This window comes from Enhydra lutris, unplaced genomic scaffold (assembly GCF_002288905.1).
Source record: "Enhydra lutris kenyoni isolate GAN:26980312 unplaced genomic scaffold, ASM228890v2 scaffoldscaffold14, whole genome shotgun sequence".
NCBI lineage: Eukaryota > Metazoa > Chordata > Mammalia > Carnivora > Mustelidae > Enhydra > Enhydra lutris.
This window is the reverse complement of record NW_019154098.1, coordinates 1,146,324-1,172,188: the sequence shown is the minus strand read 5'-3', so window position 1 is coordinate 1,172,188 and position 25,865 is coordinate 1,146,324. Positions and strand designations below refer to the sequence as shown.

General features: G+C 59.9%; 1 protein-coding gene across 1 annotated transcript in view; it reads right to left on the bottom strand.

Moving 5' to 3' along the window:
- The window catches only part of LOC111146749 (zinc finger CCCH-type containing 3), an 83,262-nt gene that overhangs the window by 8,250 nt on the left and 49,147 nt on the right, over positions 1–25,865 (bottom strand). Inside the window, exons 5-9 of the mRNA XM_022502431.1 lie at positions 16,408–16,595; positions 11,214–11,256; positions 10,960–11,121; positions 10,783–10,852; positions 8,844–8,975 (exon numbers count right to left, since the gene is read on the bottom strand). Coding sequence (XP_022358139.1) covers positions 8,844–8,975; positions 10,783–10,852; positions 10,960–11,121; positions 11,214–11,256; positions 16,408–16,595 — 595 coding nt within the window. The remainder of the gene's footprint in view (positions 1–8,843; positions 8,976–10,782; positions 10,853–10,959; positions 11,122–11,213; positions 11,257–16,407; positions 16,596–25,865) is intronic.

Here is a 25,865-nt window from a genome sequence, read left to right as displayed (position 1 = left end):
CGGGGCCCCTTCCTCTCCCAGTCAGGGGAGCCCCCAGTGGGAAGTGGCCTGTGGGAAGTAAGTACCACCCAGCCAGGAGGAGTAGGAAAACCCTTCCTCAGGGGTCTGCGGAGGCCACGTGGGGACCTGGATCTCCACTTGACAGGGGCAAGACCCCACCTTCACTCCCCCTGCACCTGTGTGTCACACAAACACCAGCCGAAACAGAAGGTGTGAATAAGATGCAGACCCTCATAATAATACAAATTGTCCAAGTTTCAGTAAAAAGTGACTCATCATACCAGGAAAAGGCATAGCTCTCACACTGAATGCAATTCCAGACGAGCAGTGCCTGGCGGCAAGAGGCCGCAGAGGCGTGGGAGTTCTCGGACAAAGATTTTAAAGGAGCATCATAAATGTGTTTATTTTATTTTATTTATTTTTAGGTAATTTTATTTTTAAGTAATCTCTACCCCCACCATGGGGCTCCAACTCACAACCCCAAGATCTGGACTTTCACGCTCTACCAACTAAGCTCGCTGGGTACCCCCATAAATGTGTTCCAACAAGCAATTAAAAACATGCTGGAAACAATGAAAACATAGAAAGTCTCAACCAAGAAAAAGAAAATATAAGATAGGACCAAATGGAAATTTTAGAACTGAAAAGTACAACTGAGCTACACTCCGCGTATGGGCTCGACAGCAGGAGGGAGGCCCCGAGGAAGGCCAGAAGACGTAACAACAGACCTTAACCAATCTGACTGCTGGGAGAGAAAGCAGAGTCTCTGACACCGAGAGCCCTTCAAGGGCTGCGGACTGAGAGGAGAAAGAACACGAGACTCATGGCTGAAAATGTCCCCAACTTGCCAAAAAACACAAGCCTACAGATTCAAGAAGTTGAGGGAACCCAAACAGTAAAAAGCAGAGAAATCCACCCAAAACTGCCCCACAGTCCGTCTTGTAAAAGCTACAGACAGCCGGAGAGGCCACTTTCCCTGTGCGGGGGGAGTTCACACGCCGGTGGGTTTCTCTTGATGCACCACTGAGGCCAAGGAGGGGGTACAACGTGTGCAAGTGCTGAAAGGGAAGAACTATGAGCTCAGAAGCCCGTGTTCAGCAAAGAAATATCCTGCAAGAATGTGGGGAAATCCAGACATTCTCACATGAAGGAAAACCACGAGAATTTGTCACCAGCAGACCTGCCCTAAAAAGCGGCTCTAGTAAGTTCTCTAAACAGAAAGGAAACAAGACGAGACAAAGCCTTGGAACAACAGAAAGGCAGACTGAGGTGGCAAAACATGGGTAAACATACCAGACTTTCCTTGAGTCTCCTAAATTATGTTTAATTATTGATGCAAAAAACTGTCAGTGCCTGTTGCGGTTTTAAATGTCTGTGGAAGACATACGTAAGGCAGGTACTGGTGGAGAAGGGCACAGGGACACAAAGGAGGGGAAGGTTTCTACACTTCACCTGAACTGGTAAATGAGAACACCAGCGACAAGTTATGGGTGTACAACACAATGCTTAGTACAACCACTAAAAAAGCTATAAAAAGATATACACACACTTGGGGTGCCTGGGTGGTTCAGTGGGTTAAGCCCCTGCCTTTGGCTCAGGTCATGATCTCAGGGTCCTGGGATCGAGCCCTGTGTTGGGCTCTCTGCTCAGCGGGGAGCCTGCTTCCCCCTCTCTGCCTGCCTCTTTGTCTAATTGTGATCTCTCTCTGTCAAATAAATAAATAAAATCTTTTAAAAAAAAGAAAGATACACACACTCAATAGCACAGATAAATCAAAATTCTAAAATTGTTCCAGTAATGCATAAAAAGACAGAAATGAAAAACAGAAAGAACTAACAAAACACAGAAACTGACAGAAGTCAAATTACAGGCTTAAGCCTTAGTACAGCAATAATTACATTAGATGTAAATGACCTATATACATCAATTAGAAGACAAAGGTTGACAAAGTAAATTTTAAAACATGACCCAACTATATGCTGTCCACAAGAAAGGTATTTCAAATATAATGCGATAGGTAACCTGAGAGCAAAAAGGAAGGAAGTTATGTCAAGCCAACACTGATCAAAAGCGAGCAGAAGTGGGCACATTAATACCACACAAAGTGGACCTCAGAATAAAGAAAATTACAGACAGAGAGGTACATTTTATAATGATGGAGGGATCAATCCATCAAGAAGACCTAGCAATCCTAAATTAACATGCACAAAATAAGAGATCTGTGAAATACATGAAGTAAAAACTGATTAATAGGAATGGAGGAAGAAACAAATCTGCAATTACAGGTGGTGACCAATGCCCCCTCACAACAACTGATTCAACAACTAAACAGAAAATTGGCAAGTAAGCAGAAGAACCAAGAAATGTCTTTAACCAGCAAAACCTAATCAACATTTATAAAACACTCCACTTTACTCAATAATAGTGGAGGATATATTCTTTTCAAGTGCGCACACAGAACGTATACCAAGCATATCCTGGACCATAAAACAAAGACCAAGAAACTTAAAAGAATTAAAATCATACGAAGTATATTCCTCACCATCACAGACTCCAACCAGAAATCAGTGACAGAAAGACAACAAGAAAGTCTCCGAAGATTTGGAAATCAAATAAAAGTCTGTGGATCAAAGAGAAAATTTCAAGGGAGGGTGGGGGGGGTGGTCAACAAACAAACAACCAGAACTAAATGAAAATATATCTCAAAATTTGTAGGACCCAGCTAACTAAATTCATACAAAAGGGGAAATTTTTCATATCAATAGTCTAAACTCCCACCTCAAGACCCTATGGGGGAAAAAGAGCGAAATAAACCCAAAGCAACAAAAAGAAACAGTAATGATATGAGCAGAAATCAATAAAACCAAAAAGAAAAAAAAAACCAATAAAAGAAAAAAATCAGTGAAACAAAGAACTGGCCTTTTAAAAAGATCAATAATGTGGACAAACCTCTAGCAAAACAAACAAAGAAAAAAGATAAAAGTCACAAAGTTTTATCAGGAACGAAACAGAGGTCATGACAGAGCCTGCGGCTGTCAGGAGGATAATTAGGGCACACTTCAAACAACTCTACACGTACAATTTTGACAACTTAGATGAGATGGACCAATTCCTACCAAAACTGACTCAAGAAGAAAAAGAAACTCTGGACTAGCACTCTGTATCGTAAGGGGACTGAATCAGTAATCAGACTGACCAATAAACAGAAGCCCAAGACCAGAGGACTTCGCTAGTGAATTCTACTAAACACATAGGGAAGAATGAACACCAATTCTCAAATTCTTCCCTAAAACTGCAGAGCAAGGAATCCTTCCTCGCTCCAATCAGCCGAACACCATGTGAGGCTAGCCTTACCCTGACACCAGAACCAGACAAAGATACTACAAGAAAAGACACCACAGGTCAATATCCATCACAAATACAGATGCGAAAATCATCCACAAAATACCAGAAAACTGAATTCAGCCATGGCATTTATTCTTCGGATGCAAGGGTATTCAACATCCAAGTATCAACCAACACAACTGTGATTCAAGGTGGTCAGTAGGACGGGCTGGCGCCTTAAGAGACGGAAGGGAGACGAAAACCACACAATCATCTCAACTGATGCAAAAGAGATTGGACAAAATTCAACACCTTTTGTAATAAAAACACCCAATCAACTAGGACTAGAAAGGGACATTCTTGACAGGATAAAAATCATGTGAGAAGCCCACAGCGAACATCACACTCAACGGTGAATGACTGACAGCTTCTCCTAAGACAAAGAACAAGACAAGGATGCTCCCTTTTGCCACTCTGATCCAACACAGTACTAGAAATTCTAGTCAGAGCAATTAGGTTACATAATCATGTAAAAGATATATAAAATCTTAGTTTAAGGGGCGCCTGGGGGGCTCAGTCATTAAGCATCTGCCTTCAGCTCAGGTCATGATCCCAGGGTCCTGGGATCGAGCCCTGCATTGGGCTCCCTGCTCAGCGGGGAGTCTGCTTCTCTCTCTCCCTCTGCAGCTCCCCCTGCTTGTGCTCCCTCTCTCACTGTGTCTCTCTCTGTCAAATAAATAAATAAAATCTTAAAAAAAAAAGAAAAATAATAATTATTTAAATGATATATAAAATCCAAGCTTAAAAGGAAGAAAATTATCTGTTAGTAGATAACATGATCTTATATATTAAAGAACCCTAAAGAACCCACAAAAAGAATTGCTAGAGCTAATATATGCAGTCAGCAAAATTCCAGAATATAAAATCAACACACACACACACACAAAATCAACATATTATTACACACTTTGGAAGAACAATAAAAAAAGGAAATTAAAAAAAAATCCCATTTACAATAACATTAAAAAACTATAAGATACTCAGGAATAAATTTAGCCAAGGAGGCAAAAGACTTACACACTAAAAACTACAAAACACGGCTTAAAGAAATTAATGAAGGTCTAAAGGAATGGAAAGACATCCCATGTTCATGGACTGGAAGACTTCCTACTACCAAGACCCCAATACCACCTGAAGGACCTACAGACTCAGTGCAATCCCTACCAAAATTTCAAAGGTCCCCCCCTTTTGTTAAAAAGAATCCTAAAATGCATATGGAGTCTCCAATGACCTTGAATAGTCACAATAATCTTTGAAAAGAAAAATAAAATTGAGGGATTTATAGTTCCTGATTTCAAAACTTATTAAGGAGCTACTGTAATCAAAATTCTTAAGGACAGACGTAGAGACCAGTGGAACAGGACGCAGCACCCAGAAATGAACACCCCATCTGTGCTGGACGGACTTTCCACAAAGGGGCCGTGGCCGTTCAGTGGGAGAAGGACAGCCTGCTTAGCTCGCAGTGCTGGGCAAACTGCCCAATGCGGGAGACAGGCGCTGGGCCCTCAACTTATACCACATACAAAAACTGACTCAAAATGGGCCAAAGACCTAAACTTAGGAACTGAAACTATTAAAGTCTTATATAAGAAAACACAGGGAAAAGCTTTGCTAACATTGGGTTGGACAAGTATTTCTTGGATATAACAGCCAAAGTACATGCAAGAAAAAAAAAAAAACAGAAAAATTGTACTTAATCCATGAAAAGCTCTCATGCATCAAAGTATACTGTCAAGAGAGTGAAAAGACAGACTGGGAGGAAGGAGTCCTACATCCTCTTCCAACAAGGGCTTAATTTCTAGAACATATAAGGAAGGGGCACCTGGGGGGCTCAGTCAGTGAAGCCTCTGCCTTTGGTTCAGGTCAAGATCTCAGGGTCCTGGGATCGAGCCCTGTGTCGGGCTCCCTGCTAGGCGCGAAGCCTGCTTCTCCCTCTGCCTGCCACTCCCCCTGCTTGTGCGCGTGCGCTCTCTCTCTCAAATAAATAAAACCTTTAAAAAAGAAAAGGAAATGGCAAACTTTGCGTTATACTTATTTTACCACAATTAAGAAATTTTACAATATAATATACCAAAAATCACCCTATATACACTTAAACAGGCGAATGGTATGCTATGTGAATTTTATCTTAACAAAACTGTTTTTTTGTTTTCTTTTAAAGATTTTATTTTTTAAGAAAAGATTTCTTTGAGAGAGAGAGCGTGCAGGGGGAGGGGCAGAGAGAGAGAGAAACTCAAGCAGACGCCCCACTGAGCGCAGAGCTTGACACGGGGGCTCGATCTCGCAACCCTGAGATCCTGACCTGAGCCAAAACCAAGAATCTGGTGCTCAAGCGACCCCGCGCACGCACAGGCGCCCCTCGGTAAAACCACCCGGTGCAACAGAGATAAAGCTCTCGGGCACACACCGTGTTCCACACCAACACCGTCAGCTGTCAGGGCGCGCAAAGGGAAGCTACGGCCAGACCGCCGCGCCGCCGGGGGCTGAGTCGGCAGGACAGAGCGAGGTGCTGGTGAGCCCGCGACATCAGGACCGCCTCACTCGCCCCCGGCGGCGCGGCTCGGTGGCGCGGCCTCATGAGAAAGCAGGCAGGGAGGCCTGCAGCCCCCTTCCCCGGCACCCGGCAACCCCACTCCCAGGCACCCACCCGAGGCAGATGAGCGCCTGTGCTCATGAGGACTCACACAGAAACGTCCACGCAGCCCCGCCCCGGGGACAACCCGGACGTCCACCCACCAACGGATGGACACAACGTGGCCTCTGCACACGACGGAGCACCACTCGCCATGCACAGGGGCACAGGCCTAACCTTGACCGCAACACGGTGACCCCCAAAACCAGGCTAGAGAGGAGGCGGGCAGCAGAGGCTGTGTGTCGCGGGACTTCTGCTGTGAGACGTCCGGAAGAGACCAGTGTACGGGGACGGCACGTGAGCCGGCACTGCTGGCGGGGTGGGCACAGGTGGGACCGGCCACAAAGGGACCGGAGGCGTGTCTCGGGTGACAGACGTGTTCTAGAGCCGGATGCCGGGGGTCGCTGCACAACTGCCCCCCCGGGGCGGTGAACCAGACACACAGGAGCGGCGCCCCCATAAAGCCGGGCACCCTAACACGGGCCCCCAAAGCAGAGAGGGAAGGCGCAGTCTCATGCACAGTCTGGGGGAGGGCGTCCGCTCCATGGAGGACGCCCACGTGGGGTCCGACTTCACCCCACAGCCAACTCAACAACAGCTAACACCTGCCCCAGCCTGCTGCAAAGGCGACAAAGGACGCCTTCCTCACCACCATCCCCACTGCGGCACGGACTCCCATCAGCCTAATTTTACGGAACAAGAAGCAGAGGCCTGGAGAGGTCAGGTAGCGAGTATGGGGTGGGACAGGGTTGGGCTCGGGTCTGAGCCCCTGCCCCGGGTCCTCTTCTCGGGCCCGCTGCACTGAGGAGGACCGGGCCAGTCCGGGAACAGGACCGCAGGGTGAACATGGATGGACTCTGCCCCCCAAACACAGGAAGGATTTCAGCCGCAGGAAAAGCACCACTGGCAAGGCCAACAGGTGATGGAAACTTGGCCTGTGACCTTGAAGCCAAAGGGTGATGCCTGGAGGACATGAGACCTTGTGTGAAGCAGGACGAGGTAAGGGACAGGAAGGGCCGTGGAGCGGTGGACTGCTGGGAGCCTCACCAGCGAGCGGAGCAGCCAGCACAGGCCCTGTGCCGCCATGCGGGGGCCGGGGAGTGGGGAGGCCAGCAGCGGCCACGCAGGGAGAGCGCTGGGCTGCAGCACGGCTGGTGGCCGGGCGCCTGGCTTCAATCCGGAGGCAGCCGTGGACCCCGCACGCACACAGGCATCTCCCAGCCCCGCACGCTGGCGGCCGGCAGCATCGGGTGGGGCTGGAGCGCACCGATCGCCCGCAGCCAACACGGAGGGCCACGGGGACTTGTGGCAGGAGCCCGGGGCCACAGCCACGCACACGCCTCAACGGGGAGAAACGGGTGCCGTGAAAGAGAAGGGGGCAGGTGAGAATTGTGGGGGGCTGTGAAAACTAGCATGGGGTGAGCATGGGGGCCTCCGGAGTCCCCCAGGGCCGCCCTCAAACACACACTAGCCAGAGAGGAGACAGTCAGAGCGCAGGCACCCCGGCGGACATCCCGTCGAGGGAGCACGGGGAGCACGGCCCTTGCTGGGACGGTGGTGTCCGAGCGTCAGCCCCCCAAGGTGGCGGACATCCCACGGAAGGACGGCCGTCCTTGCCCAAGGGTCCTGAGCAGCTGAGGGACGGAGCGGATGCTCCTGAGGGACGGAGAGGACACTGGCCGGGGGCCGGGGGCACGGGGGGCTGGAGCAGCAGGTCCTGCAGCAGTCACGTGGCCCCCACAGAGGGAGAGGAGCGGAGATTTCGTCCGGGCCTGAATCACGCACAGGAAAAGGGAGCCCGTCTCTTTAACAAGCCGTGGCTTTACGAAGCAAGGCTAACGATTTCACTTGATTCAGTGGAATATTATAAACTCTCTGGGGCCCGTTTGAGGACTTGTACATCAGGCACAAGGTGACGACTCAGCACTTTTTATATTATTTAGAGAATAAAATTAACCCTCGCCGGCCCAGGCTGCTGTGTCCGCTCCCGCCGGATCCGGCCTGCTCAGCGCTTTCCCATATATAATTACACGCCGCCATCCATCACGCCGCGGCCACGCAGCGCCAACGTGCCGAAAGGGACGCAGTAAGCACTTCCACTAACAGAAGCAGAACTTAAATGCCACTTTGATATTTCCATTTACATCGGGATATCTTACAGTGATCACGCACAGCCTCCGTGGGGGTCCCGCCGCCCCCACCCCCACCCTGGCCAGGGCTCTGGGCATCCTTCAAGGTGACCCGCTGGCTCCAGGTCGGGTCCCCAGGTCTGCAGAGCCTGGCCGGGCCCAGCCCCTGGCCTTGTGGCAGGAGGGAGAGGGTGCGGGGAAGGAAGGGGCACGGGCCCCACGGTGTGAAATGGAAGGGGGTTGTCAGGGCCTCAGGCTGTCCCGGCCCCCTGGGGGTCCCCAGGAAACCCCAGCTCTGGTCTCCCCAGTCCAGACTGCAGGCCCCAGCACTGATGAGCAGGCTCCCGTCCAGGGGTTCCCAGCCCAGGGCCCCGCCACCCCCGCAAGTCCACATGGGGACGAGGAGGGGCAGCAGAGTCCCCTCTGGAGAGCAGGACAGTAATTCAGAAGGGAAGGCGCCGGTGTGCCCAGCTGCTGGGAATTCCCCGGCACGGCGGCATTCCCTCGGACAGGAGAGGGCGGCCGGCGGCAATGACGAGCCCGCTCGCAGGTGGCCCTCGCGACCCAGTTCCCTAGTTCCCTTTGCAGCAGCCCACTTCCACCCTCATCACCCCGGGGTGCTGTGGACTCCAAGGAAGGCGCCGAGGAGCACAGCTGGCCACCGCGGGGGCCGCCCACTACCCACCAGCGCCCCTCACCTTTGCGCCCAGCGGGCAGTAGCCTTTGAGAAAGTCCGTGCAGACCTCCGCCTTCCGGGACACGTAGACGTGGCTGTAGGGACAGTTGCTGTTGCTGCAAATCCCCTTCAGGAAGTAGGAGCACACAGGCATCTGTGGGGGCGAGGGGACGGTGCTGAGGCCAGCAGACCCCACGGCTCCCTGCGGTGCACGGGCCCCGCCTCCTCCAACCCTCCATCAGGAGCCTGCACCTCGCTTTATAGCTAGAACACCTGAACGGGAAGGACCGGCCTGGGGCTCCAAGGCCCGGTGTGAGCCACACACAGACCCTTCCCCAGGGGAGAAACGGACACACAGTGCTGCTGGCCAGCAAGGGGGGCCAACAGGAGCCAAGAGCACCTGGCACCAAGCCAGGTGAGGGCTGCCCACCCCAAAGACAGACCCCCAGCTTCCCCAGAAGGCAAAGCCGTACGGGCAGGGCACACGTGCCCTCAAGCAGCCCAGCCAGACATCCCTGCAGGACGGCTAAGGTGCAGGTACTCCATTTCCAGGTAGTGGGGCCATGGTGGGACGGGCCAGGAGGAGCAGGGGCTGGAGGGTAAGGGGGACACAGAGCATAGTGACTCTAGGCAGGGCAACAGCCTACAAGGGACTGGAAATTCAGCCGATCTGCCAGCTGCCTGGACACCTGGCAGTGTCCATGGGCTAGTGACCTGATTCCACCCAGGAAAGCCTAAAGCTGTGGTTAGGCAGGGAGATGCCGTGGAACAGCCTGGGGCTGCACGGACCACAGGCTGGCACTGTGGAGGCGTGGCAGGGGGCCTGTCTCCAGCACCCTGGCCACCAGCAGGTGGGCCCAGGGAAGACTGGGGCGGGGGTGGGGGGGCGGACATGGAGCAGGCAGCCTGGGCAGGGCTAGGCAGCATGGGAGTCCCTGGCCCCTAGACCAGGAGAGAAAGCTGAGGCCTGAGGGCCAGCAAGGAGGGGTCTCTGATCTTGCTCACCCTGACCTCTGTGGTTGCCACTGTGCCAGGCGACTCCTCTCTGGGGCCCCTCCCTGACCATCGGTCGGTCCCCTGGGGGCCTCCCACCTTCCCCAGGCCTGTTACCCCTATAGGGGCCTCTCTGGGAACTCGCCTCTCCTCCTCTCGCCTGTCAGACCTGCCCTTCATGCACCCCACGGCAGCTCCTGGTCCCCGGGGCGGGGGGATCTCCACTATCAGACCTGCCAGGAGCCCCACCAGGGCAGAGGGGAGCCCAGGGCGGTGATGAGGGGAAAGTGAAGAAACAAAGGGCGAGTTCATGTGCAGGAGTTTATTTCTAATTGTCTTTTAACTGCAGTGCACAGGGGAGAAGGGCCGGCCCGTCTGGGGCTGGCACTGGTGAGCTTGCAGACAATTCCCTTAATGTGGCTTTTGATATAGAGCCCAAATTAGCTCTAATAAAAAGGGATAATAAAGCCAACTCTTACACCAAACGGAACTCCTCCTAGCTGTCAGCATGGCCGTTATCGAGAGGAAACTGCATTCTCGTTTCAATTAACCTTGTTTGCACCCACCACGTCCACACAAATAACAATAACATTAATTCAGGGCGCGAGAGCGGCGCCCACATTAGACAGCTCAGAATGTGCACCAGCTTCGGAGCCGGAGCTAATGAACCCGAAACTCGACGTGAATTTCCAAATTGCTCACAACAGAGTTTCAAAGCTCTATTAGGGAGAAAAATGCTGATTCTTTTCAAGTTCCTCAAGGGGAAAAGCTGTTGTAGCAGCAGCCTCGGCCGATCCCGCCTCCCTCAACCTTGCCGCGGCCCCAGAGCGGCACCACCCTGGCTCTGCCCCCCGCGGCGGGCGCCCTGTGCAGGGTCCCCCTTGCTCACAGAGGCTGAGGGGGGCGGCGCCCTGTCCCCTGCCGGGGAGAACGGGGGCGGGGCCGCGGGAGGCCGCGGGGGCGCTCACCTTCTCCTTGGACACGTGGTGGGAGAAGGGGCACGTGCCGTCCGTCTCCTTGCACGTGCCCCGGAGAAACCTGCGCAGAGGGAAGAGGGTCAGCGGCGCTGCGGCCGGCGGGGCGAAGCGCCCCCGCGGCCCCCCCACCGCCTCCCCCCTGGCCCGGGGTGCGGGGGCGGAGGGCACCTGGTGCACACGGCCACCTTGTCGGGGTCGTGGATGTAGGGGCAGCGCTGGCCGTGGTGGCACCTGCCGAAGCGGTTGTAGTACATGCAGTACTCCGGCCGCTGCTTCCGCCGCCGCTGCCTCGCCTGCCGCACGATGGCCAGGCTGCGCTGCACGGCGCGGCTGCGGGCAGGGACGGAGCTTCGTCAGCCTCGGGGGACCCCCACCCCCACCCCACCAACCCGGGAGCCCGGGCCCAACCCTGGGGGACGTACCTGGCCAGGGAGCGGCTGCAGCTGCCGGCAGGGTCCCCGCGGCCTGTGGGCGAAGGGGCCCCGTCACGCCAGGTTCTCCCGCTACCCCCAGCCGCTCCGCACAGCCATCGGGGTGCCCGCGGTCGGCGCACGCACCGCTGCCCCCCGCCCCCCGCCCGAGGGAGACCGTGTGCCCTCCCGTAAGCGTGGGGTCGCCCACCCTGCCCAGACCCTGCCAGACTCGACCTGGTGCGGGGCCGCCCAGTCCAGGGACCAGATCTGGCAGCCGCCCAGGGGCCTCGCCTCAACCCAGGTGGTCCCAGGACTGGCAGGTGCGGGTGGTGGGTGGTGGGGAGGGGTTCCCGGCCACCTCCCTCTGCTGGGAGCAGGGCCCAGGGAACTCTCCCTGGCTTCCTAGTGGCGGGGAAGGACTCTTCTGTATTGACAGGGTCATAGGACAGAAACAGCACAACAGGGACGCAGCTGTGGAGCCCAAGGTCCTCGATCCCAGGCTCTCCAGGGAGCCCCGGGCCACCCTCAGCCTCCAAAGGCCCCAGGGAAGCACGTCTGGCCCTGAGGCCCTCATTGGCCATGGCAGGGGCCCATTCCTCAAAACCCTAAGCACAAAGACCAACCAAGTCCTCTCTGAGGTCACCGACTGTGGCCCAAAGGGGAGCTGTTCAGGAAATGACCAGAGGTGACAAGAAGGAAGCAGCTGACAGGATGCCCACAGCCAGGGTGGCTGGGCTGGGGGGGGCTCGGGCAGCAGGGGACAAGGAGAAGGTGAGCAATGCCTGTCCCGCCTGAGAAGCGGGAGGGAGTCCAGACTATCGCACACCCTCCTGCCTTCCTTTCAGGCTCGAGGTCACCGCCCTCCAGGGCCAAGGCGGGCAGGTTGGGGCCAGAGGCTGCTCAGAGGGCCACAGAGGCCGGAGGTTCGTCTCTCTCTCTCTCTCTCTCTCTCTCTCTCACACACACGCACGCACGCGCGCGCGCGCAAACGTTTTCAGACCAGATTCAGTTTCCCACAGGCAGCTGCTGAAATGGATCTGCTGGTAAGAGGCAGAAGTGACATCACTCAGAAATTCTAGGGACCTGAGGCAATGACAAAGCATCCCAGGCTTAAAAAGGGATGTCCCCAAGCTGCCTGGCCCTGAGCCGCCCCCATCCAAGTTGCATGGGAGGCCCAGGCCGGTGGCCCTCCTGCCACTTGGAGGCCCCTCCCTCGACCTCCCCAGGACGAACTTTGCCAGGACCCAGGCAGCTCAGTGCCCTCTCCTGAGTTCCAGACTTGGTCACACGAGCATCCTGACACTTTCTGAGGCCCATCCATGTCCAAGCTCCCCTATGCCCCCAGGCTGGACCTTCAGGCACTCCTCTCCATATCTACTAGCCTGCCGTCAAGCCCTCTCCTGGCCGCCACCCTCTGGCTAGTGTCTGCCCCTCTGAGCCTCCATGTCCTCGAGCTGAGGCGGGGGGTCTCCAGGACTGAGCAGCGAGACCTCCAGTGGGAAGGAGGTGCTCTGGCCAGTGGCCCTGGCCCAGGCTCAGGCCAGGGGTTTTTTTGGTGCAGGGGGTAGGGGGTGGGCGGGGAAGGAGCTGGGCCGCCCCAGGCCGCAGTGACGTCCTGGCTCCCAAGCGGGGGATACGGATTGGGGGTTCACACCGGAGGTCGGCCCAGCGGGCACGTGGTGCTGCACATCTGACAGCCCGGGGTTGACAGAGCGTCACCGGACCGTGGCGGAGAGCACGGCTACCAGGCTGTCATCCAGCCCCTGTGGCGCCATCTGCTCCTGCCAGGGACCGCTGTCAACATGTGTCTGCTTGTCAGACTTGTGCCCCCAGGCCCGGCCTCTGAGTGGGCGGGGCGGGGCGGGGCGGGTTTACTCCCCTTGACTCCACAGTTCGCTCTTAAAAAATGCTGGTGTAGGGCTCACAGTGGGAGGCAGCCATCCGCCCGCAGTGGTGCAGTGTTAAAAAATGCACATAAAGTAGCTGGCTGGGAAGGAGGCCGTGGGTGCTGAGGGGTGCTACAGGGCTCAGCGGAAAACCCTCGGCAGGCCGGAGAGCTTGCGCTCATGCTGCCCGGGGATCTTCCCAAAATAGACACCATGTGCTCTGCCGCCGCCCCACCCGGCCAGTCCTCACCAGGGAGCGCCTCACCCTTCCCAGGCTGGGGAGCCCCATGCAGGGGCTCTGGGGTCAGAGGGAGTGGCCAGGCAGGGCTGCAGCCCCACACACCCCTGCGGGACTCACCCTTCCCAGGAAATCATGGCCCTGGGCAGGGGGAGTCCCAGGAAGAGGCATTGGTAAGGGAGGGAGGCAGCAGGGTGGGGCCGTGGCCGCCTGGCTGGGGGAGGGGTCTCTCTTGAACCCTCTCACGCCCTCCTGGGTGGCTTCTCCGCACACAGGGCGGGGTCAGCAGGTCACACGGGAGGAGATGAGGCACAGGGGCCCGTGACCTGCTCAGGGGAGTGTGGCGGCCAGTGAGAAGCAGGGACTACAGACCCGCCTCGCTCCGGGACCCAGGAGCCAACCATGCAGCCTGGACCGGGGAGGGGCTCTGGCGATGGACGCGGGACTTCTGCTCCGCTGCAGGGACCCCGATGACACCCCACCAGGAGCATGAGCCAAGCCCACACCTGGGTGCCCCTGGGGAGAGGTCACAGGGTCAGGCCCTTTGGCTGGGCAGACCTTGGACCCTGGGGAGGAGTGTGGACGAGGCTCCGCGCTTCCCTCCCTGCCACCCCCCTCCCCATGGCCCGGGGGCCCCACACAAGGGCTGACACCACCCCACAGAAGCCCCACAGCCGGGAGCAGCCTGGAGGAAAAGCCAGGAGGAGAGGGGAGCGGGCTGTACCCTCCCGCCAGAAGTCCAAGTTCTACTGACACCAAAGGAGAAAATTTATTCCTTTAATTATTATTGGCTCAAGGAGGCCGCTGGTCAGTGGCGCTCCTGCAGCTGGGAACACCCCACCTCCCTCACAGCAAGGAGGCAGCCCCCACACAGGGGTCTGGGCGGCTGGAGCCGCAGGCAGCAGGTGGTCTCTTGGGCTTGGGCTCAGACTCGGGCTCTGGCTCATACCTACCTACTTGCTCGCACCTGCCCCAGGTTGGCCCCCGCACGGTCTCCTAGCAGCCGACAAGGAGTGGGGCCTCCTGGGAACCTGCCTGGCCCTGGAGGCCTGTCATCCCTGCACTGCTCCCTCGCGGCCCTGAGGCCAGGAGGCTGGGGAAGGCGAGGCTGGAGGCCAGGCGAGGCCACACTTCACTGGAGGGGGACGGCGCGACTGCACGGAGGTCAGCCCGGCAGGGAGTGGGCTAGGCGAGGCGTCCTCCCTCCCCGGGGAGACACGGGACAGCTGCTGGCTCAGGTGCCGTGAGGCCAGTGCCGCAGAGGGAGGGAGTGACCCACAGCCCTGACGCTGGCCCCTTTCACAGCCACTCTACCACCTCGCCTGTACCCTCCCCTCGAGCAGCGTCCAAGCGGTTCAAACCTGACCCTTCCTGTCTCCGGGCACCTCTCCTCCCACTATGGACCTCAGGCGCCAGCCCCAACCCCAAAGGCCCATCGGGGTCCATGTGGAGGGGCCCCCACGCAGCCCAGGGCACATGGGCAACAGGGTGCCGGTGAGGGCCAGTGGAGCCCCAAGCCGTAACCCACTTCTGGGTCCCTGCACGTAGACAGTGTGGACGCCGGGACAGCCAGTGACGTCTGGACAGGCCAGGGAGGAGCCCCTCAGACCTGATGTGAGTAAGCAGCACAGGGCATCACTGGGGCTGACCTGGAGGGCAGGGAGCTCAAAGGGGTGTGGCCCTGTGACGTGCTTGGCTCAGGCAATGGCAGCAGAATGCCTGCCCCCACCCCATAAGCTCCATTCAGCTTGCAAAGGAGGATAGCAGGGAACAAAGTCTGAGTCCTGCCTGCTGGGTCGGCTGTGGGGTCAGGGGTGGCAGTCCGGGGCAGAAAGGATGATGGATGGGAAAGGCCAGCTGGGGCCCTTCACTGACGAGGCCCAGGGGGAGGCTGGGGCCAGTGAGTGTTACCCACAGAGAAGCCTCCTGAGTCAGGCCGAGCAGAACGTCACTCCACAGAGAGGCGGCCCAGAGCCCTCTCTGGCTCTGTCCAGACACCAGCCTGGCTAGGGACAGCTCTGCGAAGGACCAGCTGCTTTGTGTGCGGCCTCAAGGACCACGAACACCGATGCCGAGCCCTGCTGGGCCCCGGGGGTCGGAGGCTCAGAGTGACTCTCGTGCAGGCCCTGTGAAGAGGCCCAGCCGATGCTCTGGACCTGCTCCTCCACCAGGAGAGCCTCCGGAGGCCCTCAGACCACACAGCCCAGTCCCTCGAAAGGGATCAGGCAACGGAGGCACAGAGGTAGAGCAGGGTCATGGCCTTCGGGCCCTGGCCAGGGCGCCCCGTCTGGAAAAAGGCAGCCAGGCACCCACGCCTCCCTCCCTGTAGTCCCACAGACAGAGGCCCTGGGGACACAGCTGGGCAAGGGCTTCCGGGAAGGGCCCCCAGCGTCCCGCCCCTGCCCGGGGCCAGGCCTCCTCTCCCTCCTGCCCCCGTGTGTGGACAGGGCAGGGGCTGGGAGCCGCTGGGCCTCTGCTGTCCCCGTACTGCCTGCCACCTCACCCTTTTTTTCTTGGCAGAAAAGGATGGGGGTAAAATTGGACTGAAACCGAAGTATTTTCTAGTTAATTTGTATAATAAGCAAATCCACAGCATTTCCTTCTCCTTGGCCTGTTTCCCCAGGCCGCGGGCGCGGCGGCAGCACGGCCTCCAGATACAGTTGGGGGGCGTTGCCAATGAGATTAAGGGCGCCACGGCCCCAGGTGTTCAGCCGCGAGCCGTGCTCACCATACCTGGCCCATCTCCTTTATCCAGGAGCGAAACATGGAAAGTCAGGGCCTGCTCAGCCAAGCACGAGGCCGTGTACTCAGGGGCTTCCCTCGGGGATGTGGAGGCCGTGGATCCCCACCCCATGTGGGCCCCACTGCTCCAGCCACCTCGTCAGCTCCAGCAGGAACAGCCTCGGAGGCCCCGGAAGCACTGGACGGTACCACGAATGCCCGGCCTGGGACAGGCCCGTCTGGGAGGCAATCACTCGCCCATGCCCGCCCGTCTCGGTGCCCCACAAGCCTCGGCCGCCGTCCGTGAGGCACACGCAGGCGGGGAGTAAAGGGCGCCCCCCGTCCCGAGGAGCCTCACCTGTGCGCAGGAGTGGCCTGTTCCCGCCGTCGCCACCGGGCCGGCCGCAGGTCTTGGAGAGCTTGTTGGCCGACACCCTGTACAGGACCCCTCCGATGCAGCGGAAGCCTCTGCTCCGCCACCGAGGGGAGCCGGCCTGGCCCTTCCCGCCCCCCGCAGCGGGGCGCAGGCGGTTCAGCACCAGAGACCTGCGGAGACAGGGAGACCCCGGTGTGTCCGGCCCCACGGCCCCATGGTCTGTCCCCTCCCCTCCTCCCCGCCCCACAGGTGAGCAGAAAGGGCATAGGCAGGGGACAAGCGTCCCCCCTTCCAGCACATACACTGCTGGGCCGGGACTGTCCGGGCCCCTCGGGCAGGGCGTCACGGGCAAGTCCCCTGAGGGTCCACACCGCAGCTGGTGGTCCACACCACCACCCGGGAACATCTTCCCCCACATGCTGCCCCAGTGCACGCCACCCAGGCCGCTCGGGTCAGCAGGCTCTACTGCCTGTCCCCTCTGTCCACCGCGTGGGAGCCCAGCATGGAGAGAGGGAGGGCACGGCCTCAGACCCCCATCTAGGCAAGCTCTTTGGGGGAAAGACTGGAGGTACCTTAAAGTCACGGGCTGGAAGAGGTCTGGGACAGCCTGTGGGACGAGCTGAGTGGCTGACCCGGACCAGGAGGGCAGACCTGTGCCTGGATGGCCCCGGTGGCCACCTGACCACTCCCTCCCTCCACATTCTCCTCCAACCAGGTCCCAGGCCCTACCCTGGCCAGACCAGGAAGCCAAGGACAGAGCGGGTCGGGAGGGGGCCCAGATGCCCCGCTTCGAGACACGCCCCCTGCAGACACCACGGCTGCCGCGGGCAACAGCTGCAGGCCCCCAGGCCTGGGGTGCTAGGCCAGCACCCCAGGCCAGGGCTGACCTGCTCCCCACCAGCTGTCACATGGGCAGGCGGCCACCGAAATGAGGGGACAAGGCCCTACCCCCTCAGGCCTCATTTCAGCAGTAATTTGTTTATGCAAATTAACCTTAATTCCATATTAGTCCAGGCTCTGCTCATAATGTCGTTACCACCGAGTGCACACACCGTGCCCACTGGCAGGTCTGGGCCTGTGGGCCCCGGAGCCTCCAGGCAGCAGGAGGGGCAGGGCGAGGGGGCAGTCCTCACAGCAGCACCACCACCAGCGCGGGGACCTGGCTAAAGTGGGAAGGTGGTCCGGCCCGTGCGGGGCTCTCCCATGGTCCCACAGCGCACGGATGGCCACCCCATCTGCAGCGGACGCCGGCCTGGGCACCCGGGCACACAGGCTGCGGGGGCCGCCCCAGCGCACCTGCCTGGAGCTGAGTGCGGAGGGCTGAGCACTCCTGCTCTGGGGTGCAGCTGCCCCCCACCCACTTAGCCCCGGGGTCCCCCGGGCCTTGGTCTCTCTGCGATCTGTGGGTGACTCCTGCCAGCGCAAAGCTTCTGAGGGCACGTTAGAGAGAACACCGTGCACAAGTGAGCTGGGCACTCAGGGGACCCAAAGCTGCGGTGTAAGACAAAGGCCAGGCGGGGAGTGCCGAGGAGGACGCCGCAGCCCGACGGTACTTAACCCAGTTTTCTTTCATTAAAATTCAAGTTGACAAACACCGATCTCGGGAAAAAGTCCTGCCAAGGGACCCCGGCCAGCCTGGCTCAAGCTGTCCACGCCCTTACAGGCTCCAGGTGTCCCCACACAGGCTGTATCTTGGCAGGAAGAGGGTGGGGTAGGCGGGGACCCTCTGGGGGAGGCAGACAGACTCCCAGGTTTTCCCCAGACCCTGGGACCCCAGCTCTGCCCAGCCTGGGCCCGGGGCATCTATGTGTCCTATATGCTTTGTCCTCCGGGTCACTCAGAGGCCAGGCCAAGGCGGGGCCGGGCAGAGCCATCTTCCGTGGGGCCCTGCCCCAGAGCCCTGAGCCCTCTGCGGGAGCTGTGCTCACGTCCACAGCGCACAGCTCGGCCGGAGTCCTAATCCCCAGAGCTGAGAGCCGAACCTAAGGCCGGGGCCACCACAGCTCGCTGGGCCAGAGGGCAACGGGCCCCCTCCAGCCCCAGCCCCCAGCCATGCGGTGTCCAGAGCCCTCCGTGGTCTCCCCACCGACAAGGCAGCTGCCCCTCTGTACACCCACCTGGGCCAGGGCCAGCCCTGGGCAGCCTCCATTCCTTCAGCCTGGAGGCTGCGTGACCGGCAGCAAGCCCGGCCAGTGCCCACCAGACACTCACCCCGCAGGGCCAGGCCCCAGACCTCCCAAAAGGCCCTGCCCCGAGGCTGTGCGACAGCCGGTCCTGTGAGCACCACTCTTAGCTGCCTCTTCCCTCGGGGCACGCCCCCCCCCCCCCCGGGCCACCACCCTCAGCCAACCCCCATCTGCACTACGGCCACCCAAGCCTCCCGATGCTATAAACCACGAGGGACGGGTGGGCAACCAGACCTGCGCCCACTCATGCACCTGGGCCCAGCATCTCAGGACCCCACATCCCCAGAAACCCAGCCCTTCGAGGGGTGAGGAAGCTCACCTCAGGGCACGTGCCCCGGCTGAGGCCAGACGGGGTCAGACCACCACTCCCAGGGGCAACCACACAGGGTGAAGCTGCAGAAAGAGGCGGCCAGGCCCAGACAGGGACCCACGGAGGCCGGCAGGATCTTGCTTCGGAAGCAGCTAGAAGCTTCAGGAGAGATTTCGTTCTGGCCCCGAGGGGGCTCCCATCCAAGCCCATCCCACGGAACCTCGGTCTGGAGCCCTTACCGGCTCACCCTGAAGAGTGAGCCCCAGGGACGCCCTCCTGGCTCCCAGGCTAGACGCCAGGGCCAGACACACCCAATGCCCTCCCTCGGAGAAGCACCTTTTGTGACTGACTTTCTGGCCACATCTTCCGCCACCCTCTCCCCCTGCGCGTTGTTGGGTCCTGCGGCTACTTCTGCGGACGCACAGCACTAATAGATCCCACGCTTCTTCCACCAAAAACCATACCCCTGGGTTCTAAGGCAATTACAGGGTGAGAGTCAGCCACCGGAGAGGCGACGGGGGCAGCCGGGAGGCCTAGCACTTCTTCCGTTCTCACGTCCCCGGCCCAGGGTTTGCGGCCTATGCACACACACCCAGCCGAGGGACCCCGCAGGCCGAGGGACGCTGCGTGCCCAAGGGTGTGGGGCTGCGGAAGGGCCCACCTGCCCGGGGAGAGTCAGCCCAGCAGCCTGCGGCTGCACAGACCACCTCAGCCCTGCCCTCACCCCTGCCGGGCCCGCTCACTGACTCAGGACCTGTGGCCGGGCGGGCGCCGGGCGGGCAAGGGGCTGCCTTGTAGCTTCTCATTGCCGTGGGTGTCACAGCACTCCGGTAAATTGTTACCCTAATGGAGAGGACAGGCTTTGGAAACCAACTGCATTGAGAAGAGGGGATAAAATTAATGAGATAATAGCCGGGCCAAGGACCCGGAGAACGCTCCTGCCCTCGCGGCGAGGGCCCTGTAATTCCTTTTCTACAACAGGAGCCTCAGATCTAAAGGCTTCTCCCATCCGTCCGGCAGGCCCACGCCGCCAGGAAATTTCATTAACGCTGGAAAATAGGAAAGGTATTAAGCGTGGATAATGAAGGCCAGGGAGGGAACCGTGCCTTAAGATAGTTCTCTTTCTCGCCTTTGTAATGGGAGGCATGAACTTTCCCTTCAAATCCATTTCTAATCCATTTGAAATACTACAGCAAATTATCTTTCCTTCAGCCCGAAAGCGGCCAGCCAATTTACTCCGAATAGAAGTGACAATGCCCCAGGATTTATCACCATAACCTTGACTACACCAGGGTGAGGGCTGGGCCCCCTCACTCCCCCGGGGGGCACAAGGAACGGGTGGGGGGGAGATAACATTTTAAATGAATAGCAGTGGTAATGGGGAGACAGACACACACACCACAAAAGTCGGTTTAAGAAGAAAAGCCGTCCACGTGTCTGGGGCCTGGGGAGCAGCTGGCAAGTGCCAGCCCGAGGACGCGGAGGCCGGCAAGGTGCTCTGCCGTGCCAGGTGCGGACGGTCCTCGGGCCAAGGTGCCCAAGAGGAAGGGAGGTGAGGGTCTGGGCAAGGCCGAGGGAGGACTGCCCCGAGAAGCCAGGCATGAGCGTGGTGTGTGCCCTGCTCGGCCTGCAGGGCCGCTCACCCCGTCTGCCAGGGCGCCCCCGCCCTCCAAGGGCTTGGAGGGCCAACCCTGGACACGAACACTCCCGCCCCTGCGAGCATCCCATGGCCACTGCCCACACCAGGTCCACAGGGCCCCCACTCCTGTACACGGGGTGCCCCTGGCCACGGGTCTGGGGCTCAGGCTGCGGGGTGAGGCGGGCCCGTCGCAGGCGTCGGTGGCGGCACCACCCGTGGGCGGGTGCACACAAGGGGTCGGACAGGGCACCAGCTCCCAAACACAGGTGCACACGCGAGCACAAACGCCCTGCCCTCCCTGGTCACAGGACTGGATAAAGAGCAGCCCCTCCCAAAGCCCTACGGGGGTGCTGCCCTCTGCACCCCAGACACAGGGGTGGTGCACAGGCAGCCTGCCCAGGCCAGGTCGGGTGAAGGCCCAGGGGGTGGTTCACTCCCGACTGAGAGCAGACTCAGGTGTAAGTGGGAGAGGGGCAAGTCCCAAACAGGGGGCGGTGCCCAGATGCCCAGACCTCCTTGGCAGGTCCAACGGCACCTTAAGTGGATCCCACCTCCGGCCACCCTGCACGGCCACAGTGGATCTGGACGGCCCCAGCCCCCATCTGGACTCACTCAGACCTTGGGTTTTCCTGAGGAAACAGCACAGAGCACATGGGCCTACGGCAGCCTTTCCCAGGCCACGTGGACCCAGAGAGGGTGGGACAGGCCCTCCTCCTGGGGACAGGGCCAGGCCAAGGGGCCACATGAAGGCTAGGCACAGATCTGCGTGCAGGACAGAGGTCCTGTGCCCGGACAGAAAATCACCGGAGGGAACTTGCCAGGCACACAGAGGTGTTTTTGCTGATGGATTCTTCCCAACCCCCTCGGGGAGGCTCCTGGACCCTGGATATCCCCACTGTCTGTTCCCCACCTTCCACACGGACTCCTCCTCCCTGGACCCCTACCCAGCCAGTGACCACAGTCACCAAGGAGACCTACCTCACCGACGCTGGCCCACTCTCTCCCCAGACGCAGGCTGGGGGTCCCCACCCTGATTTACAGCTTCCTCGGGGCATCTGCACCCCCATCCCACCAAACCAGCTGGTTTGGAAACAGCTTGTGTGATCAAGTTCTGTCCCCATTCCACTGACCCCGTGCAGCAGCCCCCATGACCCTCGTGGGGAAGGTCTGTCAGGAGACCCTGCAGTTAGGGCTGTCTGGTCCACATGGACCACGGTCCCCACATGCCCCCACCAGCCAGGACTCCAGCCATGCTGGGCAGTTCCGCTTCCTGGAAAGTGCTGTGGAGCGTGAGTGTGGTGTGTGTCCTGCCGGGCCTTGCCTGGGCCTCTGTACACGCACACTGGACAGCTGCTGTCAGGGTCACCCCTGCAACCAAGCTCCGAGGCTGGGTCCTCAGGAAGCCTTCCCCCTGACCCCCCGATGGCTCGCAGTGACCCCCCGCCCCGCAAGAGCCATGTTGCTGTGGGCAGCAGGAGCTAGGGGCCGGAGTCCCATGCCCTGCAGGCCCCTTGGAGTTCAGGCCAGGTGAGAGACGCAGAAAGGACACGTGTGCTGGGCAGAGAGACCGGGCCTGAACGCACAGCTGGCAATGCTGGAGGAAGCACCCAGGGGCCCCGAGCCTTGGACGTGAGCATGGTGGGTGGGTGGACTGGAGTCGGGAGGCTGTGGCCGCTGCCCAGGGCTGGGAGGGCAGAGGAGGGGGCAGCGGAGGGCTAAGGCCGTGGGTTGCTAGTGGAGGGGCTGGACCTGGCTCTGGGCCAGAACTCGACCTCCCATCCTCGCTGGCTGGGGGCGGGGCTGTCCGTGCCTGGCCGAGGACCCAGCGGCCTCCAGGGCAGGCTGTCCCAGCCCGCAGTGACCGTGCAGGAGGCGGGCAGGCTGTGTGGGGAGAGAGAAAACAAGTGGGGAAGCATTTTTCAGGAAATGGAGCGCGGCTGTGGGAAGCTTCGAGGCGAGCGGGGAGTGCGTCGTCAGCAGAAGCCGGGGGCCGGGGGAGGCGGCTCGGCACAGCGAGTCCAAGTAGGTCAGGCTCCGCCGACACCGTGACAGGCTGCAAAGTGCTTAAGTGGACTTTCCGCGGACGCTGACGGGCGCCGCCTCCGCCCGGTGCACAGGGTGGGAGCGGCCCCCGCACTGGACCCCGCTTGAAGCGGCTGCGGGGGTGGGGGGCTGTGAGCAGAGCTCTGGGGGGAGAGGCCTGTGCAGGACCGGCCGGGCAGGAAGGGAGAGGATGACCGAGGTGCGGGCCTCGGGGAAGGGGCTCAGCAGGACTCAGCGGCCAGGGACCTAGTGGACGGCACAGGCCTCGCGGCGACTGGCTGGCTGCCCTCCATAGACCCTCCTCCAACGGCACAACGGTTCTTCCCAAATGAGGTGCGGCTGCTCCAGCGACCCCCCCAGCTCCCAGTGAGTCAGAGCGGGGCTCCAGGCCCAGCAGGGGCCGCACACCCCACAGCTGGCTCAGGGTGCTGACCTGCCCACGTGCCCTCAGGCCACCCTGGTGCAGGGCCAGGCCAACAGCTTGGCCTTCCAGGACCCATCTCGCAGCAGACAGGGGCGATGGGCCTGGGCAGGAGCAGAGGCCCAGGGGACCTTGTGTGACCCGGGCCAGGCAGTAGGGGCAGGATATGCCCGGAGGGGAGCTGGCCCACAGTGGAGGCCGATCACCTGACTGTGGCCCTGGAGGGGTGGCGGGGGGGCCCGACTCCCACGGCTCCTGGGCTGACCTGGGGGTCACCCGAAGGCTTCAGCGCTGAGGCTGCCCCTGTCCCGCAGCTCCCCAGGAGCAAACCCAAGCGATGCAGGGCACCCGGCCAGTCCACAGCTGGTGGGCGACACTAATCGTGCCACCCCCGTTACACAGGCAGCCGCTGCGTTACGAGGGGCTGGGACTGCTTCATGTGCTCGCAGCTACTCAATCGGTATTTCGATCAATGGATGCATTACAAGCTTTCCCTTTAAGAGCCTAATAAACAACAAGACGGAAAGTAAAATTCTCCATAAACTGACACTTTGAAAACGCACTTCAGCTGCTGCTACGGGTCTCTGTGTGTCAGCGGCAGAAGCCACGCGTCACCGGGCCTCAGCGGACCCCCGTGCTCCACCAAGTCCAGCTCGTGGGGGGTGGAGGGCAGGCGCTCAGGCTGGGCAGGCTGGGGCGGGGCCCTCCATCCCCTGTGTCCCCGTGTCACCCTCTGGACTGGGTTGTCAGCCCAGGACGGCCTTGGCCCGTGAGGGGCAGGGTTGGCCCTTCCTCTGTTCCCTTGCCCATCCCCCATGTCTGTCTCTCCCACCGGCTTCTCTGTCTCTCCTCTGTCCCTCCCTCCCTTCCTCTCCCCATTCACTGTTCACGTGGAGGCCTGGCGGACCATTCCCCCAGCCCTGAAATGGTCCTCGCCCCCAGAACTCCACGCACAGGAGGAGCCAACAGAGGGGCAGAACTCAGCGCCAGCCACCAGACCGAGGGAACCCGGCAGCTGGCCACGCAGCGCGGAGCGCAGGACAGACGTGCGACCGGCCAGCGGCAGCGGGCAGGGCAGGGGAGTAGGATTCAGTACGGCTGGTTCGGAGGCTGACCGGCCGGAAAGGCCGAGAAACTGAGCCAGCGCTTCTAACATTCATCTGGGAAAACAGTGCTCGGGGGAGATGAAGACAGGCGGCCGTAAGGACGCAGCGGCATGTCCAGTCCCTGGACGCCGGCTAGACCGAGTGCCCACTTCACTGAACGTGTCCCTGGGCCGCCTGGGGGCTCCGTCGGCTGAGCGTCCGACCCTTGGTTTCGGCTCAGGTCACGATCCCGGGATCACGGGGCCAAGCCCCGCATCAGCTGCGTGTTGGGCGTGGAGTCTGCTAGAGGCTCTCCCCACCCCGTCCCTCCCTGCCCTGGCTCCCATCGACAAACCAGGCTTGGGTGAAGCACCAGTGCACCCTGCAGCCGTGGGAAGCCGCGGGAAGACGGCGCCGCGGGTGCCGCCAAAGCCATGGGGGCCGGAGCGCTCTCCTCCTGCCGAGTGCGCAGACGAGGACGGCCGCCGGAGCCGATCCTGACCTACCGCAGCGCAGGACGCCCCCCACCCTGCCCCGGAGCAAGTCCACAGAACCCAGGGTTCTGGGTCAGTCGGCGACAGGCCCAACAAGACCAGGTGCAGCAAAGACTCGAAAGGTGACGCGAACGTGTCACTGCACTTGCGACCAACTGCGCCGCGTCCACGTACTCGAGGGAAAAGAACACGCCGTCGCTACCCACAGTGCTGCACGTGGACCTGAGAACAGGGTCTCAGCTGGCCTGGGTTGCCGGACAGCGCCACAGACTGGGTGGCTCACACAGAGGAACCCATTTTCGTCCAGTTCTGGGGGCCCCAAGTCCAGCCCCCTGGTTGCAGGGAAGGCCCCACGTCCTCACTGTGTCGTCACACAGGCCGCCTTCCGCACACCAGCAGAGAGCCAGCTCTGGGGTCTCTTCGTCTACCTGTAAGGACTCCAGTCCTATCAGAGTAGCCCCCTCCCCACCCCGTGACTTCATTTAACCTTGATTATTTCTCGAAAGGCCCCCAACGCCACGTGCAGCCACAAGGGGGTCAGGGCCGCAGCTCCTGAGTCTGTCGGGACAACTCAGTGTAACACACGGTGGGCGAATGACGTCAGACAGCGAACAGTGCCTCCTGCATGATTCTGTTCCCTGAAGATCGAGAACCTCGAGGTGGAGCCTGCGGAGATGGAGAAAGGCCGGAGCGGTCAACTGCGGGGTGAGATGGGGTGTGGAGGGGCGTGAGTGGGACCTGGAGGCAGGGCAGGAAGTGCACACCCCTGCCTGACCTGGGGGGCTGTACCCAGGGTAAGAAGTCTACAGTTCTGACCACTGAAGATACAAACACAAGAGGAACACCTGTGCAGAAAGCCAAGTTCAGGAACAAGCATTTGTACAAGATAAAAGCGACATTTTCAAACAATGGCAAAACCCTAAGAGGCAACGGATGGCCTTGAGACAATCAGATAACTATTAAACAAGACGGGGGGCGCCTGGAGGCTCAGTAGTTAAGCGCCTGCCTTGGGCTCAGGTCATGATCCCGGGGTCCCCAGCGCAGGCTCCCTGCTCCGTGGGGAGCCTGCTTCCCCCTCTCCTCCCTACTTGTGTTCCCTCTCTCGCTCACTGTCAAATAAATAAAGTCTTTAAAAAAAAGCGAGAGAGGGGCGCCTGGGTGGCTCAGTGGGTTAAGCCTCTGCCTTCGGTTCAGGTCATGATCCCAGGGTCCTGGGATCGAGCCCCACATCGGGCTCTCTGCTCAGCGGGGAGCCTGCTTCC